This window comes from Equus caballus, chromosome 1 (assembly GCF_041296265.1).
Source record: "Equus caballus isolate H_3958 breed thoroughbred chromosome 1, TB-T2T, whole genome shotgun sequence".
NCBI classification, from domain to species: Eukaryota; Metazoa; Chordata; class Mammalia; order Perissodactyla; family Equidae; genus Equus; species Equus caballus.
The window spans coordinates 167,118,351-167,135,507 of NC_091684.1; the positions used below are offsets into that span (position 1 = coordinate 167,118,351).

Genomic DNA, 17,157 nt, shown 5'->3' on the forward strand with positions numbered 1-17,157 from the left:
TTGGCTTTTGCTATAAAATCAGAAATATGTTCCTTTGAAAATGTTAATTTTGAGAAATAAGCTGTATTTAACAATCCAATCTATGTTTCAACACACATTGAAAATAAGAATTTTCTTGTAAAGAGTTAACGTTGGTCAAAATGATCCTCTAAATGTGTGCAAAATAACTAATTTTGTTTTTATGAAGGTTTGAATGATAAGAGCTGAAATTAAAAAAAATAGATTTGAAAGAAAAAATTACTCAGCTATATATATAAATATATACATATATTCTATCAATATATGTTTATTAAGTAATCGGCAGGTGCTGGATTCTCTGTGTGAGGAATCCAAAATTAATTGAAATCTGACCCATGCCCTTGATTTTTTAATAGCCTGGCAAAAAGACGATGTCGTGTAAACAAGCACATTTATTATGGCGTGCTGAGTGGTGAATAGAGGAATGAGACTGTGCTGGGGCAATACAGCGGGAGAGACTAACTCTGCCTTCACAGAGAAGGTGATGTCTGAGTGGGATATTGAAGGATGAGTAGGAGTTGCGATTATGGGGAAGAGCGTAGTCTCTGGAGCTGGACTTCCCGGTTTAAGTCTTGGCTCTTTCACTACTTCCTGAGTGACCTCGGACAAATTGTTTTTTCCCTATACGTTCGTTTTCTCCTCTGTAACACTGCAATAATATTTGTAGCTGCATCAGAGGCTGTTATGAAGAGTTAGTCCATGCAGAGAACTTAGAACACTGCCTTGCCCATGGTAAGGGCAGCATAGATGTGCTGCCGTTGTTCCAGCATTAAGAATGAGAGTAAAGTTGTTGCAAGCCGAGGGAACAGCACGCTACATTTTTTATTCTGTAAAAGAATTCAGAATGCTGCCTAGCTAATGGCTTTTACAAATGAGCAGTTTAACGCAAGAAGTAGAAAAGAAATGGAAATAGAGGAGAACCATTCAGAGGCTCTGATTGATGAGGAGGGGACTGAGTTTCCACACACCATGAGTCTGCTTCCTGACTCACTCTGTGACAGGCACCTCAGGTTGTCACTGAGTGGACACCTGATGCACAGTACCTCCTTTTTCCATACTGGAGAGTCAGTTCCTTGAAAATAATGGCAATTGGAGAATGAAACCCATTGCCTGGATCACACACTGAGGAGCCCATAAGAAACTAATATGCCAGTTACTGCATTAGTCTTAAGGCACAGCAGCCCCTACGCGCTCCAAGAGTCTGCTTTCTCTGCTGATTTCCATAAGAGATATTTATATGATGATAACAAATATATTTAAAACCCCTAAGTTGGACATTTATAGAAGATAACCATTAAAATTATAGAAGATACAGCTTGCTGAAACTAATTTAATTGGTCAGTAAAGGGTTAATTATTAAGGCATGTAAGTCAGGATGAGGAAAGTAGGGTATATAATGGACAAGTGTATAAAATCAGACCTGAAAAGAAACCTTACCAGCTGCCTCCTTTTTCCATGGATTTAAATAATCACTAAAGTAGCTGAAACTTGAATTTCATTGATTTTCCAATTAACAGCAGATAAGGGAAGCAAGCCTTTCTGAAATCCTGGCTTGGACAGGCACATCATGATTATCGTGGGAACTGGTTCCCTGGCTTACAAATTCTGCACAGGTGATTTGTTTTATATATTGCATTTCTATTTAATCAGACATGCCTACATTTGTTTCATTTTCTGTGAAATAGGAAATCAAGGAGAAATTGGATTCCAGTCACAAGCGAGATATAGAAGGCATGGGAGTTCCAGAAATCAAGTATGGAGATTCTGTCTGCTTTGTCCAGCATGTTTCCAGTGGTCTGTGGGTGACCTACAAAGCACAAGATGCTAAGACATCCCGCCTTGGACCTCTGAAAAGAAAGGTGAGGGGTCAGAAAGACTGTCCAGAATTGTTTTACGCTGAGTTGGAACCGTAGGCAAGAGCAATGATTGTGAACGTCAGGTGGAAGTGATGTATGTTTACTTCTTACAATTCTTACTATTCTGAAGAGTTGTTCTGTGACAGATTGTACAGCCTCATTTGGTTACTTTGACCTCGTATTCTGTGAAGAAAAAAAGTTAAATACATGGCAAATCTGTGAGGAGGGGGTTGAATTTGTTCAATGCACTCGAAAACCTGAACTAAATGACTTTTGGTGGTTTGCTGTTTGGGGATTATCCACATCATTGCTCCCTTCATTTAAGTGGATGATTGAGTTACTATGCAATTTTCATAATATAGAGACTAAATAGAATCTCTCCAGAGAAAATGCAAATTGCATGATAACAAGCCCACAGGAACCAACATGCAGAAAGATGAGATATTGTGGAATGATGCTGTATCCACAGAGAATGGGCCCAGATTTGAGTGGCCCGTTACAGCCTGCTGCAGTGGGAAACTGGCTTGGATACCCACATCATCTTTCTACCGGAAAGAATTGCCCTAAGAGTGTTTCTTTTGATAGGAACCAGAAAATAAATGCCTAGGGCCTGATGCTTGTTTTCTTGGAAAACCCTTACAAAACACAGGTTTGGGTAGTTGAGTCCCAAAATAAGGTTTTAGGAGGCATTGTACACTGTAGTTCAGGTACATCAGCCTAATGTGGAGGTGATGAAAAGTTTCCCAGAAGGCTGGTTATTGCAAGAAAGGAGGTTGGGAGAAAACCATGAAGTAATAGCTTACATTTATGTAAATTGTAAGATACCAGGACAATATTTGGAAAGGGGAAAATAAAATTGTGAAGAGGAGATAGAAAACAGCATAAATAAGAGGCCACACAGACTAGCTTAGATAAGCCCAACCTTTCCTCTGTGAACGATTATAAAGACTGGATGAAATACAAAAAAACAAACCATTTGGAGGTTTCAACAACAACCAAGGCATCCACAACAACAGCAGATAGAATGTAAACGCCCTAAGGTGAGCCCTACCTTTGTCACCACTTTCCCCTCTGTGTATTTGCTGAGTTGCAGCACCAAGGAACGGGGTCTTATGTTAGCTTCACTAATAGACTGAGATAAGGTTGGTCAAGGTTTCTGGGACTTGAGGGGCCAAGACTCTAGAGTGGAGGAAACTGTAGAAGTGTGAGCCTGAAATTCTATATGTAATTTCCCCTAGCTTCTTAAGCTGGCCATGAATGGGATGTGAAGCCAAGATAGCAAACAGAAAGCAGCAGCTGTGATGGAGAAGAGCAAAGCAGAGATGTTGACAGTATACCAGTACTCGGTAGACAGAGGTTGGGGTTCAGGGTCCCTCAAGCTGGAATGGTCCTTGAAAATGCAGTAGGCTTTCAGTTAAATCCCAAAAGGGCTCTACCCCAGGAGTAAACACCACACCATGGAAAATAAGGGCAAATTGAAAATAGATATCAAAAAACCATTATCTACCCTACTAGCCTATCAGAAGAAAATTAAATCCTCTGTAGAGTATGATAATATCATTTAAAGTCTCTACAATTTTTCAGACCTACTAAGGTAATGAGGACATTTAAAGAGAATGGAATTTATGGATCTCAGCTGTAAGCCTGGATGGGAGGGTACACACTTGAATGACCTTGTCAACTAGGAGAGACCCCAGTTTGAGTTATTGATTTATTGTGCCTGGCCCTGCCTTTCTCTCCCAGGACCATAGCCTGTAGATGCACCAAATTGCTGGAATGTGCATGTGAATTTGGGAGGTGGTTTCTGAAATGCTCTCTAAATGGTGGTGTAGTGTTCAGCCCTTGACAGGGCTGCCCTGCTCCATTTAGGGAAGAGCAGGTTAAGTTCCCTTCTAAAAATACGAAGGCACTCCAAATCTGTGTTAAGCATTTTATGAAACAAACAAACAGGAACCTAGAAAAACCAATGGAGACTGGTCATAGTGAAAAACCTGATGAATGGTAAGTCACCTTTCCCATTCCTGTCTCAGGTCTCTGCTCTCTGCTTTGGGTTATGGTCCTATTCCTCTAAGAGAAAAAGCCCCAGGAACTGGGCTGCAGCGATCACTGGGGCCCATGATAGCAACGTTCTAATTTTCCCCATTTCTCATGACTTTCTTGTTTGGCTGACCAATTTGAATGTGTTATTTGAACAAGCAAAACCTAAGAATTTTGATCTTTAGGGACCAGATAAAGGACTGAAGCCAAAGTAAATCCAGTGGCAATGTATTACCAAATCTAAATGCAACCTTGTTCACCAATTGCTGGAAACTTCTGACGAAGTAATGTTTTGAGACAGTTGGTGAATCCAACAGTAAGGGCATCCTTTACTAACACTTAAACTACAGTGTGTAGATGGATGTGAAGTCTTTTTTCAAAATAAACATCAATACTTGCAAAAGCAAGCCAGTATTCTACTTCCTGTGTAAATTCATTATATCAGGACATACCTCAGCAGGATGAAAAAAAAAGTAAGAGATTTTCACTTGGAAAGGAAAATGAGTTTTTCCTTGTGCTAAAAATGAAACCAAAAATCCTTATTCTAAAGATATTTTCTGGAGCCACATGTAGACTATTTAATTGACATACAGACTGACCGACCCCTCTCCCACCAGGACTTACAAAGGGTCTCCCTTCACATCAAGAGGAAACCATGCCAGGAACTTGAGTCAGGATTTGACCCTGACTTGAACCAGAATCAAACCATCCTGGTTAACATCTGCACATACTTGATGCTTTTAAGGAAAAAAGCACTGAGCTCTAAAACACCAAAGGCTGCTATCCCCACCCAAAAATTGTATAATGATGTCATTATTTATGATGATGTTATTGGTGATCAGTATGCTTAGCTTCCAGATAACTGATCCAGGATCAGTAATATACGGCCCCTTATAACAACCATCCATTGACCATCTCTTATATTTTAGGAACCATGCTAAATGACTTACGTATAAATCATCTAATCCTCCAAACAACCCTCTAAGGTAAACCCATTTGCAGATGGCAAGGTCGAAGCAAAGAGAGGTTAAGTAACCTGCCCAAGGTCACACAGCTAGGAAGTGACATAGCAGGACCAGAACTCAAGTTGGCTGATACCAGAGCCTATGCTTTCCAACCCACTCTCTCCTCCATGAGAAGCAAACTCCGGTCATGAGCCGCTTCCCCAGTGCTACAGTTAACTATCCCTGTGTGGCTGTCCTTCAGTAGAGAAATCCAAGTGGATTTTTGAGAGGGTTTTGCTTTGACTTGTCTTTCTTCTTCTTCAATTTATCTCTGGAGGTAAACGCTCTAAACAAAGTGACTTTTCCCATCTCCAAGAATAAGGTTTTGTGTTCATTTTAAGAGAAAAATCTATTATAAAGTATTATAAAGTATGTTTTCATCCTTCCAAATTGGCCGTGTAGGCCCAAGGAACTTATTGTAACTCATACCACAGTGGCACATAAAATTTCATTTTCATCAAAGGACCGTGTCTCAGGAATGATTCATATGTCAGTAGTAGGGCGTATGGGCAAAATAACTTTGTTAATGTCCCATTTTCAAAATGGACCCAGGGGAACTTGGTTGGGTAGAAGTTGTGCAGGGATGTGGGAAATACTGCAATAAATGTTGACTCTCCAGCTGTGGAGTGATGTGTAACCTGGTGTCCCTTGCTCTGTGGGTAGGTCATCCTCCATCAGGAAGGCCACATGGATGACGGATTAACGCTGCAGAGATGCCAGCAGGAGGAGTCCCAGGCTGCTCGGATCATCCGGAACACAACAGCCTTGTTCAGCCAGTTTGTAAGGTACCTGAGCTCCTTCCTTTTCTCTTCCTGTGAGTTTCTTCATTGTGGCTATCCCATCCCACCTACCCACCCCCTTTTAATGCTGTGACTTTTCAGGAAATAATTAAACATCATCAAAGAGTTTTAGCAGAGAGACCTTGAGACTAAAACTTGTTTCCCATATAGGTGACCTCCTTATCAGCTTCCCTCTTTGCCCAACAAATGCCCAACCCCCTGGTTATTCAGGTCGGTGTCGTGAATACCCAAGGTCTTTTCATGAAAATTAAATGACGAGATCTGGAGTACTTTAAGTCCCTTTTGTATTCGTTTGTAAAGAGGGGAGGAGAGAGGAGAAATGCATCCATGCCTTCTGTGCTATTTAAAAAGGCTTTCTAGGGGGCTGGCCCCGTGGCATAGTGATTAAGTTCAGCGTGCTCCACTTTGGTGGCCCTGGTTTGTGGTTTGGATCCTGGGCACAGACATACACCACTCGTCAGCCATTCTGTGGCGGCAACCCACATACAAAATACAGGAAGACTGGTACAGCTGTTAGCTCAGGGGCAATCTTCCTCAAACAAAAAAAGAGGAGGATTGGCAACATGTTAGCTCAGGGCAAATCTTCCTCAACAACAACAACATAGGCTTTCTACATCATTCAGAATTATTGCTAAGGTTTGAATCCTAGTAGATTTGCATTGGAAGCTGTGGGTTACCCGGACTATGGCTGGGACTTAAATGGGAAAAGTAACTAAACTGCATGTTTGGATCATAATCCCTCCAGCCTCAACAATGCTGCCAAAACAGAACTCTGGATTGTGTTCACCAATTACTTGAGGAAGGGATTTGGTTGTAAACAATGCAGTGTTTCGAGCTATCCTTCTCCTGCAGGAAAATATCTCTAAAGCCAAGAGGGTTTAAATTGGGTTTGTGAATTTGCATGAAATGAGAAAATTTTTTCATACCTTTGCTTTTCTTCCTCTTGAAACATTGTGATCCAAGGGGTGTATATTAGCTAGGTTATAGGTGAAGCTGCTGTTGCAATTCAGGATAAACTTTCCTTTCTGTTTAAAGTAATAGTACAGGGTAGGCAACTGGTTTAGGGAAAATAGACAATCCTGCTACTGGGGCTCAGGTTCCTTCCATCTTGCTGCTTTGAGATCTCCTACAGGTTTTTAAAATGTGTCCCTGGACTAGCATAGCAGCATCACATGGGAACTTGTTAAAAATACAAATTCTTGGGTTTTACCTCCCAGCTACTGAATCAGACATCTAGGAGTGGTCCCCCAGGAAACTATGTTTTCTTAGGCCCTCCGCTTGGTGCTGATGCATGCTAAAGTTCACAAACCACTGCCCTGGAGTAGGAGTCTTAACCTTGGCCACATGTTAGATTCATCTGGGGCACTTTTAACACCCTGGTGCCCAGGTATCATCTCAAACCAATTGCATCAGAATTTCTTGGGTGGGATCCAACACCAGCTCTTTATTAAAGCTCCCCAAGCCATTCTTATATTCAGCCACAGGTGAGACCGACTGTTCTGGTATGTTTTCGTCACCCACATGGTCAAGGGGAAGAAAGAAGACGTGGAAACAAGCAATTTTTTACCTAAAAGATAGACCGAGAAGTTGATCACTTCCCATTGCATTCTGTTGACTAAAACTTAGTCAAATGGCCACATCTAGCTGCAGGGACGACAAGAAATATAATCACTGGTTGGTTGGCTATGTACCCAGTACAACTCAGGGGTCCTGTTACTAAACTTGAGACAGGAAAGTAGACAATAGAGGTATTCTTGCCACAGGATGGAACCGAGACTTGCAAGTCAACGATGCTTTGTTGCTTTTGGCTCTGCCGCTGGTTTCCTGTGATCCCTGGGCAAAAGTATTTACTCCTTTCTATGCAACATTACATCTAGACTGTCCCCCTTCTTTGAAGAAAGGATATAAAAATAAATGGCTTGGTATAGGCAGAAAAAGATAATTACATGCAAACATGAGTTTTTCATGTAACCTAGACTATCACCAGAACCATCGCCGTACCAGTGGATGGTTTTATTTATCTTGTCCCCAACTCTTTCAGCTCTGCTCTAAAATCTTTCTTAAAAGTCAGTGGTCCCTATCTTACACATATACAAAAATTAATTCAAAATGAATCAAAGACCTAAATACAAAACCTAAAACTATAAAACCTGGAGAAGAAGACTAGGCTTAACTTTTCATGGCCTTAGATTAGGCAATGATTTCTTCAATATGATACCAAAAACAAAAGCAACAAAAGCAAAAGTAAATAAATTGGGCTTTATCAAAATTAAAAACTTTTTTGCTGCAAAGGGCACCATCAAGAAAGTGAAAAAACAACCTACATAATGAGAGAGAATATTTGCAAATCGCATATCCGATAAGGGACTTGTATCTAGAATAAAGAACTCTCACAACTCAACATTAAAAAGACAAATGGACCAATTTAAAAATGGGCAAAGAATCTGAATAGACGTTTCTTCAAAGAAGATACACAAGTGTCCAATAAGCATATGAAAAGATGTTCAGCACCATTAGCCATCAGGAAAATGCAAATCAAAACCACATTGAGATAATACTTTATTCCCTCTACGATGGCTGTAGTCAAAAAGACTGTCAATAAGAAATGTGGGACAGGATGTGAGAAATTAGAACCTTCATACACTGCTGGTGGGAATGTAAAATGTTGCAGCCACTTTGGAGTATAGTCTGGAAATTCCTCTAGAGGTTAGATATAGAGTTACCATATGACCCAGCAATTTTACTCCTAGGTATATGCCCAAGAGATATGAAACATATGTCCACCCAAAAACTTGTACATAAATGTTCAGAGTAGCATTATTCATAATAACTAAAAGTGGAAGCAGCCCAAATTTCCATCAGTTGATGAATGGATAAATAAAATGTGCTATCTCCATAAAATGAAATATTATTTGTCCATAAAAAGTAATGAGGTACTGATAAACACTAAACGTGGGTGAACTTTGGAAAGAGCGTGCTAAGTCAAAGAACCCAGTCATGAAAGACCACATATTGTGCAATTCTATTTATATGAAATGTCCAAAATAGGCAAATCTTTAGACAGAAAGTAGATTCATGGTTGTGTAGGGCCAGGGTGGTCATAGGGGTAAAAGGGAGAGACTGCTAATGGGTACGGCATTTGAGGGGAGCTGATGAAAAAGTTCCAAAATGATTGAGGTGATGGTTACGCAGCTCAGTAAATACACTGCTGTTAAACCATTGAACTGTACCCTTTAAATAGATGATTGTATGATATGTAAATTATGTTTCAATAAAGCTATTATTTGAAAATCATCAGTGGGAGTTACATGCCTGACAATGGGAAAATTATCTTTAAACAGCTTTATTAGGTTATAATTTATATATCATAAAATTCTTTTAAGCATGTAACTCAGTGAGTTTTAATTTACAGAGCTGTACAACCATCACCACAATTCAGGTTTAGAACATTTTCATCGCTCTAAAAAGATTTCTTAATGCCCATTGCAGTTTATATTATTTGCCACGCCTGGCCTTAAACAACCAATCATCTACTTTCTGTCTCAATTTAATACATTAAATTGATAAATCATACAATGTGTGGTCTTTTGAATCTGACCTTTTCCCTTGGCATTACATTTTTGCGAGCCATCCCTGTTGTAGCACGTAACGGTCTTCTGTTCCTTTTTATTGCTAAAGAGTATGCCTGTGTGTGTGTCTTTTATATATATATATATAAGTACATAGATATATATATAAAACACATGTACACACACATGTATACACACATAAAGGTATATATATGATTGTGTATTTGGACATATATAGAAAGAGATCTTTGTATATAGATATCTCTATAGAGAGAGACATATAGATATACACAACAGACACACACAGCTCATATTCTGTTTATTCATCAGTTAAGTTGCTTCTGTTTTTGGTCATTATCAGTAATGCTTCTTTGAATATTAGTATAAGAGCCTTTTGGATGTGTTTTCATTTCTCTTGGGTAGAAATGGTAGGAGTGGAATTGCTGAGTCATGTGAATTTATGTTTAACTCATATTTTTATGGTAAAATATACATATAAAATTTGTTATTTTAACCATTTTTAAGTTTACAGTTCAGTAACATTAAAGACATTCAAATTGTTGTGCAACCATCATCGCTATCCATTTCCAGAACTTTTATGTGATCTCAAACTGAAATTCCCTGTTCATTAAGCAATAACGCCCCATTCTCCCCTCCCTCCAGCCCCTGGTACCACCATTCTACTTTTTATTTGTATGAATTTAATATTCTAGGTACCTCATATGAGTGGAATCATACAATGTTTGTATTTTTGTGTCTGGCTTATTTCACTTAGTAAATATCTTCAAGGTTTATTCACATTGTAGCACGTATCGGAATTTCATGCCGTTTGAAGTTGAATGGCATTACATTGTATGTAAATACCACATTTTGTTTATCTATTCATCCATCAGTGAACATTTGGGTATGTTTAACTTTTTAAGAAACTGAAAACCTGTTTTCCAAAGCAGATACACCATTTTACATTCCACTCAGAAATGTGTGAAGTTTCAGTTTCTCCACATCCTAGCCTACAGTTGTGATTGCGTGACTTTTGATTGTAGCCATGCTAGTGGATACAAAATGGTATGTCATTGTGGTTTTAATTTACATTTCCAAAATGACTAATGATTTTGAACATCTTTTCATGTGCTTATTAGCCATTCATATATCTTCTTCAGTAAAATGTAATCAAGTCTTTTGCCTATTTTTTAGTTGGGTTGTTTGTCTTCAAATTGAGTTTGAGAGTTCTTTATCATCTTCTGGTTACAAGTTGGTTTTGTTAATAGATTTATGACTTGCAAATATTTTCTCCTAGTTTGTGCTTTTTCTTATTTTCTTACTAATGTCTTTTGAAGCACAAAGTTTTAATTTTGGTGAAGTCCAACCTAACATTATTTTTGTTTATGGATTATGCTTTTGGTGTCATATCTAAGAACTCTTTGCCCAACCCCAAATCACCAAGATTTTTCTTCTGAAAGTTTTATAGTTTTAGCTTGTATATTTAGGTTTATGATTCATTTTGAATCAATTTTTGTGTATGATATTTGGTAAGGATTTATATTAATCTTTTTTTTTAAGAGATTGACACCTGAGCTGACATCTGTGGCCAATCTTCTTTTTTATTTTCTTCTTCCTCTTCTCCCCAAACCCCCCAGTACATAGTTGTATATTCTAGTTGTGAGTGCCTCTGGTTGTGCCATGTGGGGCACACCTCAGCATGGCTTAATGAACAGTGCCATGTCCATGCCCAGGATCCAAACTGACGAAACCCTGAGACATCGAAGCGGAGCATGCAAACAGCTACTCAGCCACGGGGCTAGCACCTATATTAATCTTTTTGAATGTGGATCATGTGGATAACTGAAAAGACTATCCCTTCTCCATCAAATTGCCTTGACACTTTTATCAAAATTCAAGTGACCATAAACGTAAGGGTTTATTTCTGGACCCTGAATTCTATGCCATTGATCTAAATACCTCTCATTACACCAAAATAGCACTGTCTTAATTAATGTAGCTTTATAGTAAGTATTGAAATCAGGTAGAGTGAGTCCTCCAATTTTATACTTCTTTTCAAAATTATTTTGACTCTTCTGGATCATTTGCATTTCTATGTAAATTTTAGGATGAATTTGTCAATTTCTGCAAAAAAAAAAAAATACCTGCTGGGATTTGATAGATATTGACTTAAATCTATAGATCAGTTTTGGGACAACTTTTATCTTAATAATAATGAGGCTTCCAATCCATAAATGTAGAATCTCTCCATTTATTTATCCTTCTTGCATTACTTTCAGTCAGATATTATAGTTTTCAGTGTATTTCTCACATTTCTTATGTAAAATTATTCACAAGTATTTATTTTTGATGCCACTGCAATGGGATTGTTTTCTGAATTTCATTTCAGATAGTTCTCTGCTGGCATGTATAAATACTGGTATACAGAAATCGAGTTCTTTAAATATCAATCATGTGTCCTGTGACTTAGTTGAAATGTTTTATTCTAGTGGATGTTTTTGGTTTGTTTGGGTTTTTTTAATTGAGGTATAATCGCCATACAACATTATATTAGTTTCAGGTGTATAACGTAAGGATTCAGTATTTGTAGACATTGTGAAATGGTCAGCACAAGACGCCTGGTTAACATTCGTCACTATCCATAGTCACAGAATGTTTTGTGTGTAATGAGAACTTTTAAGATTTACTCAGCAACTTGCAAATATATAATACGGTATTATTAACTGTAGTCACTGTGCTGTACATTACATCCCCGTGAGTTACTTTATAACTGGAAGTTTGTATCTTTTGACTCCTTTCACCCATTTCACCCACACCCCCAAACCCCTGCCTCTGGCAACCACCAATCTATTCTCTTTATCTATGAGCTTGTTTTTTTGTTTGTTTGTTTTTTTAGATTACACATATAAGTGAGATTATTTCACGTAGCATAATGCCCTCAAGGTCCATCCAGTTGTCACAAATGGCAAGATTTCATTCTTTTTTGTGCCTGAAGGATATTCCATTGTGTCTATATATACCACATATTCTTTATCCATTTATCCATCAATGGACACTGAGGTTGCTTCCATGTCTTGGCTGTTGTCAGTAATGCTGCAGTGAGGATGGGGGTGCAGATATCTCTATGAGTTAGTGTTTTTGTTTTCTTGAGATAAATACCCAGAAGTGGAACTGCTGATCATATGGTAGTCTTATTTTTAATGCTGTTTTCCATAGTGGCTGCACCTCCAACAGTGCACAAGAGTTCTCTTTTCTCTACATCCTTACCAACACTTGTTATTTCTTCTCTTTTTGATCATAGCCATTCTAACAGTGTGAGGGGATATTTCATTGTGGTTTTGGTTTGCATTTGCATGATGGTTAGTGATGTTAAACACCTTTGCATGTACCTGTGGGCCATTTGTATGTCTACTTTGGAAAAATGTCTATTCAGATCCTCTGCCCATTTTTTAATCAGATTATTTTTTTGTTATTGAGTAGTATGAGTTCTTTATATGTTTTGAGTACTAACCCCTTATCAGATAAATGATTTGCAAATATTTTCTCCCATTTCAAAAGTGCCTTTTCATTTTGATGATGGTTTCCTTTGCTGTGCAGAAGCTTTTTAGTTTGATGTAATTTCAATTGTTTATTTTTGCTTTTGTTGCCTTTGCTTTTGGTGTCAAATCAAAAAAAATCATCACCAAGAACGATGTCAAGGAGCTTACTGCTTATGTTTTCTTCTAGAAGTTTTATGGTTTCAGGTCTTACCTTCAAGTGTTTAACCCATTTTGAGTTAATTTTGTGTATGGTGTAAGATAGTGGTCCAGTTTCATTCCTTTGCATGTGACTGGCAGTTTTCCCAACACCATTTATTGAAGAGATGTCCTTTCCCCATTGTATATTCTTGGCTCTTTTGATGTAAATTAATTGACCATATGTGTGCGGGTTTAGTTCAGGGTTCTGTATTCTATTCCATTGATCTAAGTGTCTGTTTATGCCAATACGTTACTGTGTTGATTACTATAGCTTTGTAATATTCTTTGAAATCAGGGAGCATGATGCCGCCAGTTTTATTCTTCTTTCTCAAGATTGCTTTGGCTATTTGGGATCTCTTGTGGTTCCATACAAATTTTAGGATTAATCATTCTGTTTCTGTGAAAAATGGCATTGGAATTTTGAGAGAGATTACGTTGAATCTATAGATTGCTTTGAGTAGTATGGACATTTTAACAGTATTCCTCCAATCCATGAGCATGAAATATCTCTGTTTATTTGTATCTTCTTCAATTTCTTTCATCATTGTCTTATAGCTTTCAGTATACAAGTCTTTCACCTCCTTGGTTAAATTTATCCCTAGGTATTGTATTCTTTTTGATGCAATTGTAAATGGGGTTGTTGTCTTAATTTTTCTTTCTAATAGTTCCTTATTAGTATATAGAAACACAATCGATTTCTGTATATTGATTTTGTATCCTGCAACTTTACTGTATTCATTTGTTAGTTCCAACAGTTTTTTGGTGGAGTCTTTAGGATTATCTATGTATAATATCATGTCAACTGCAAATAGTGACAGTTTTATGCCTTCCTTTCCAATTTGGATGCCTTTTATTACTTTTTCTTGCCTAATTGTTCTGGCTAGGACTTCCAATACTATACTGAATAAAAATGACGAGAGTAGACATTTTTGTCTTGATCTTGACCCTAGATGACAAGCTTTCAGGTGTTCATTGAGTATGATTTTAGCTGTGTACTTGTCTAGTGAGCTTTTTTCTTTAGAATTTTCTACATAAAGGACCATGTCGTCTGTGAATAAAGAGAGTTTTATTTTTTCCTTTCCAAAATGGATGCTCTTTCTTTCTTTCTTTCTTTTTGCATGATTTCACTGGCTGGAACATCGACTACAATGTGAAATAAAAGTGGAGAGAACAGACACCCTTGTCTTGTTTCCAATCTTGGTGGGGAAACATTCAGTTTTTGACCATTAAATAAGATGTTAACTATAGGATTTTTGTAGATGCCCCTTATGAGGTTGAAGAAGTTCTCTCCTATTCCTGGTGGAGAGCTTTTTATTTTGAATGAGTGTTAAATTTTGTAAAATTCTTTTTCTTTGTCTATTGAGATGACCATATGGTTTTGTTCTTTATTAATATAGTTTATTACATTAATTGATTGAGAATACAGTATTGAAATTTCCAACTATTGTTGAATTATTTCTTCCTCAATCAATTCTTTCTTCACTTATTTTGGCCTCTTATATGTTTATAGTTGGCATGTCTTTCTGATGAATTGACTCTTTTATAATTATAAAATGTCTCCCTTTTTTCTTTATGAACAATTTGTCTTAAAGTCTATTTTGTAGAGCCACTCCAGCTCTCTTATATGCACATTATGGGTGTTGTTTGAATGGTATCTCTTCTTTAGTCCTTTTACTTTCAACCTGTTTGTGTCTTTGAATCTACAAAGTGTATCTTGTAGATAGCATACATTGTATCTTTTTTTAATGTAGTCTGACCATCTCTTCCTTTTATTGGTATGTGTAATCCATTTATAGTAATGTAATTATTCAAATGGTTGGATTTATGTCTGCCATTTTGCTACTTGATTTTGATATGTCTCGTGTCCTTTTTGTTTCTCTGTGCTTTCTCCTTTGTGTTAGATGTACAGATATATTGATAGAAAATAGATGTTTTCTAATGTAATAGTTTAATTCCATTGTTAAAGAGTTTTTTACAACTTTTTTTAGTTATATTCTTAGTGGTTGCTCTAGCAAGTTCAGTATATATTTAACCTGAAACAGTCTCCCTCCAATTAATACTGACAAGTGAAATAAAGCAATTTTGCTCCAATTTTAATTCTCTTCCTCTTCCTTTGTGATATTTCCATGTATATTATATCTTTTTGTCTTATAAGCCCAGCCATACAATTTTACAATTATTGTCTTATGCATTTGTTTTTTAAAATCAGTTGTAACAACAAAAGAGAAATACGTATACTGTGTTTTATATTTACCTACATAACTGCCTTTACCAGTGCTTTTTATTTCTTCCTGTGGATTCTAGTTACTGTCTGGTGTCATTTTCTTTCAGCCTGAAGGACTTCCTTTAGTAGTTCTTGTGAGGCAAGCCTGCTACCTTTTGCTGATGGACCTGTGTGTGGGTTGGATAACGTGTTCAAAGTTCAGGCAGTTTTAAGTCTGTCCTGGATTTTGCTTTCTGCTTGCACAAGGCCTAACATTCAGCCAGAGATGAGTAGATCTCTAGGGCCCTCCTGGGTCCTTCCTGAGCATATGTGTGGCCTTGCACATGGTCTACCCCCTGCCCCACCTTAAAACTTCTTTGCTATGAAGCTGGGGGGAGGGGATGGGAACTGCCTCAGGCTGAAACACCATAGACTCCCACTGCTCTTACCAAGACTCATTATTTTTATTAAATACGTACTTCTCAATTTGTTATATGCCTTTGGTCAATTTCCAGAGACCTCAAACACTTATTTGGATGATTTTGTCCAATTTTACCATTATTTTGTGGGAGAAAAGATTTACTGCGCTCCTCACTCAGCTATTCTGGAACTCCCACTCTCAACGGGGGAGCTCTTGATTCTTCCAGCCACAAGATGTTTTAGAAGAAAGGAGGGCTAATGAAAAACTAACCAATGTGGTGGGAGAGGGCTGCAAAAGCCATGGTACTTAAATTTTGCAAGAGCTGGGAAGCAAAGGATAAAAAAATAATTTGGAAGATTCTCCTCTCCTCTTTTGAGAAACCAGCAGTGCATGCTGTGTACAAATGGAAACAAGAAGGAGGGGGTGGCCTTCTGGGAGAGCAAATTAAAGTTAAAAGGATAGGGAAGGAATAAGAAAGAACAATGAAGAAGAAAAGGTGAAAGTTTCCGTATGCTGTCTCATCATTCTCTGTATAGTTGCTGGGAACTGTCCAACAGGACGAATGAACAATGCAGGAGATGATGGAGTCTCAGAAATCCCGCTGAAGAGAAGATACTATCCAGCTGTCCTCTGAGTTTAACCTTAGGAGGGAAATGATATATAAATAATTATTATGGTAATGGCATGGTAAATAGAACCACCTGAGATCTTACTTGAATTTAACAAGAGGAGTCCTTGGCAAAGATCTGAGAATGTAGTGGGGCACGGACTGTAGGGAGTGGAAGACCGGGATAAGATAGATAGAGTGTCTCATCTACTACAGTAAATGAGATAGTAGTTCTTAATTGAGACATCCTCTTGTCCCTGTCCTTCTAGATCCATCTGGGTCTCCTCCCCAAGGTTCTAGAGTAGAATGTGAGCACTGTGAAGCCATCCAGAGGTCATGTCCATTTTCACCACTGTCCCCAGTGCCTGGCATGTGGTATGTGTTCTATTTTGAAGGAAGGAGGGATCTACCTCAGTCCATTGGAGGACTGTTATAGTGATGTTTCTTCAAGGGGCAAGCTGAAGTGATCCAGCAGTGAGAACCCACATAACAAAAAATTGGACCCAGAAGGACCCTGGAAATCAGAATGTACCTTTCCTATTTCCAGGTGTAAAATTGAAGCAGAAGAGGCTTAGAGGCACTCTAAATATCATATGGTTAATGGCAGCGACTACAACCTGGGTTTTCCAACCAGCTGTGTAGTGCATGTGCTGCCCTTTCGAGCTACAAAATGTCAACAAACCTCTTCTTTCATCTTTTCTTATCACATAAAGAATCACTATTTAACTGGCATCAGCGTCTCTAGTAAATCCAAAATATTTTTAAAAAGAGAGAGAGACAAACTGCAATTGGATCAAAAATCTTGAGGAAAATATATTCATCCCCTCACTGAATCTAGAATTGGAAAGGCATTCCTGACTGGGTTTTGTATTCTCAAACCTTCAACTCGTGTCCTCACGGCATTG

General features: G+C 37.9%; 1 protein-coding gene across 9 annotated transcripts in view; it reads left to right on the top strand.

Annotated features, from left to right (window-relative positions):
* The window catches only part of RYR3 (ryanodine receptor 3), a 484,412-nt gene that overhangs the window by 227,044 nt on the left and 240,211 nt on the right, over window positions 1-17,157 (top strand). For all 9 annotated transcript variants that reach the window (XM_023620680.2, XM_070239375.1, XM_070239401.1 and 6 more), the window contains exons 11-12: window positions 1,704-1,877; window positions 5,579-5,700. In XM_023620680.2, coding sequence (XP_023476448.2) covers window positions 1,704-1,877; window positions 5,579-5,700 — 296 coding nt within the window. The remainder of the gene's footprint in view (window positions 1-1,703; window positions 1,878-5,578; window positions 5,701-17,157) is intronic.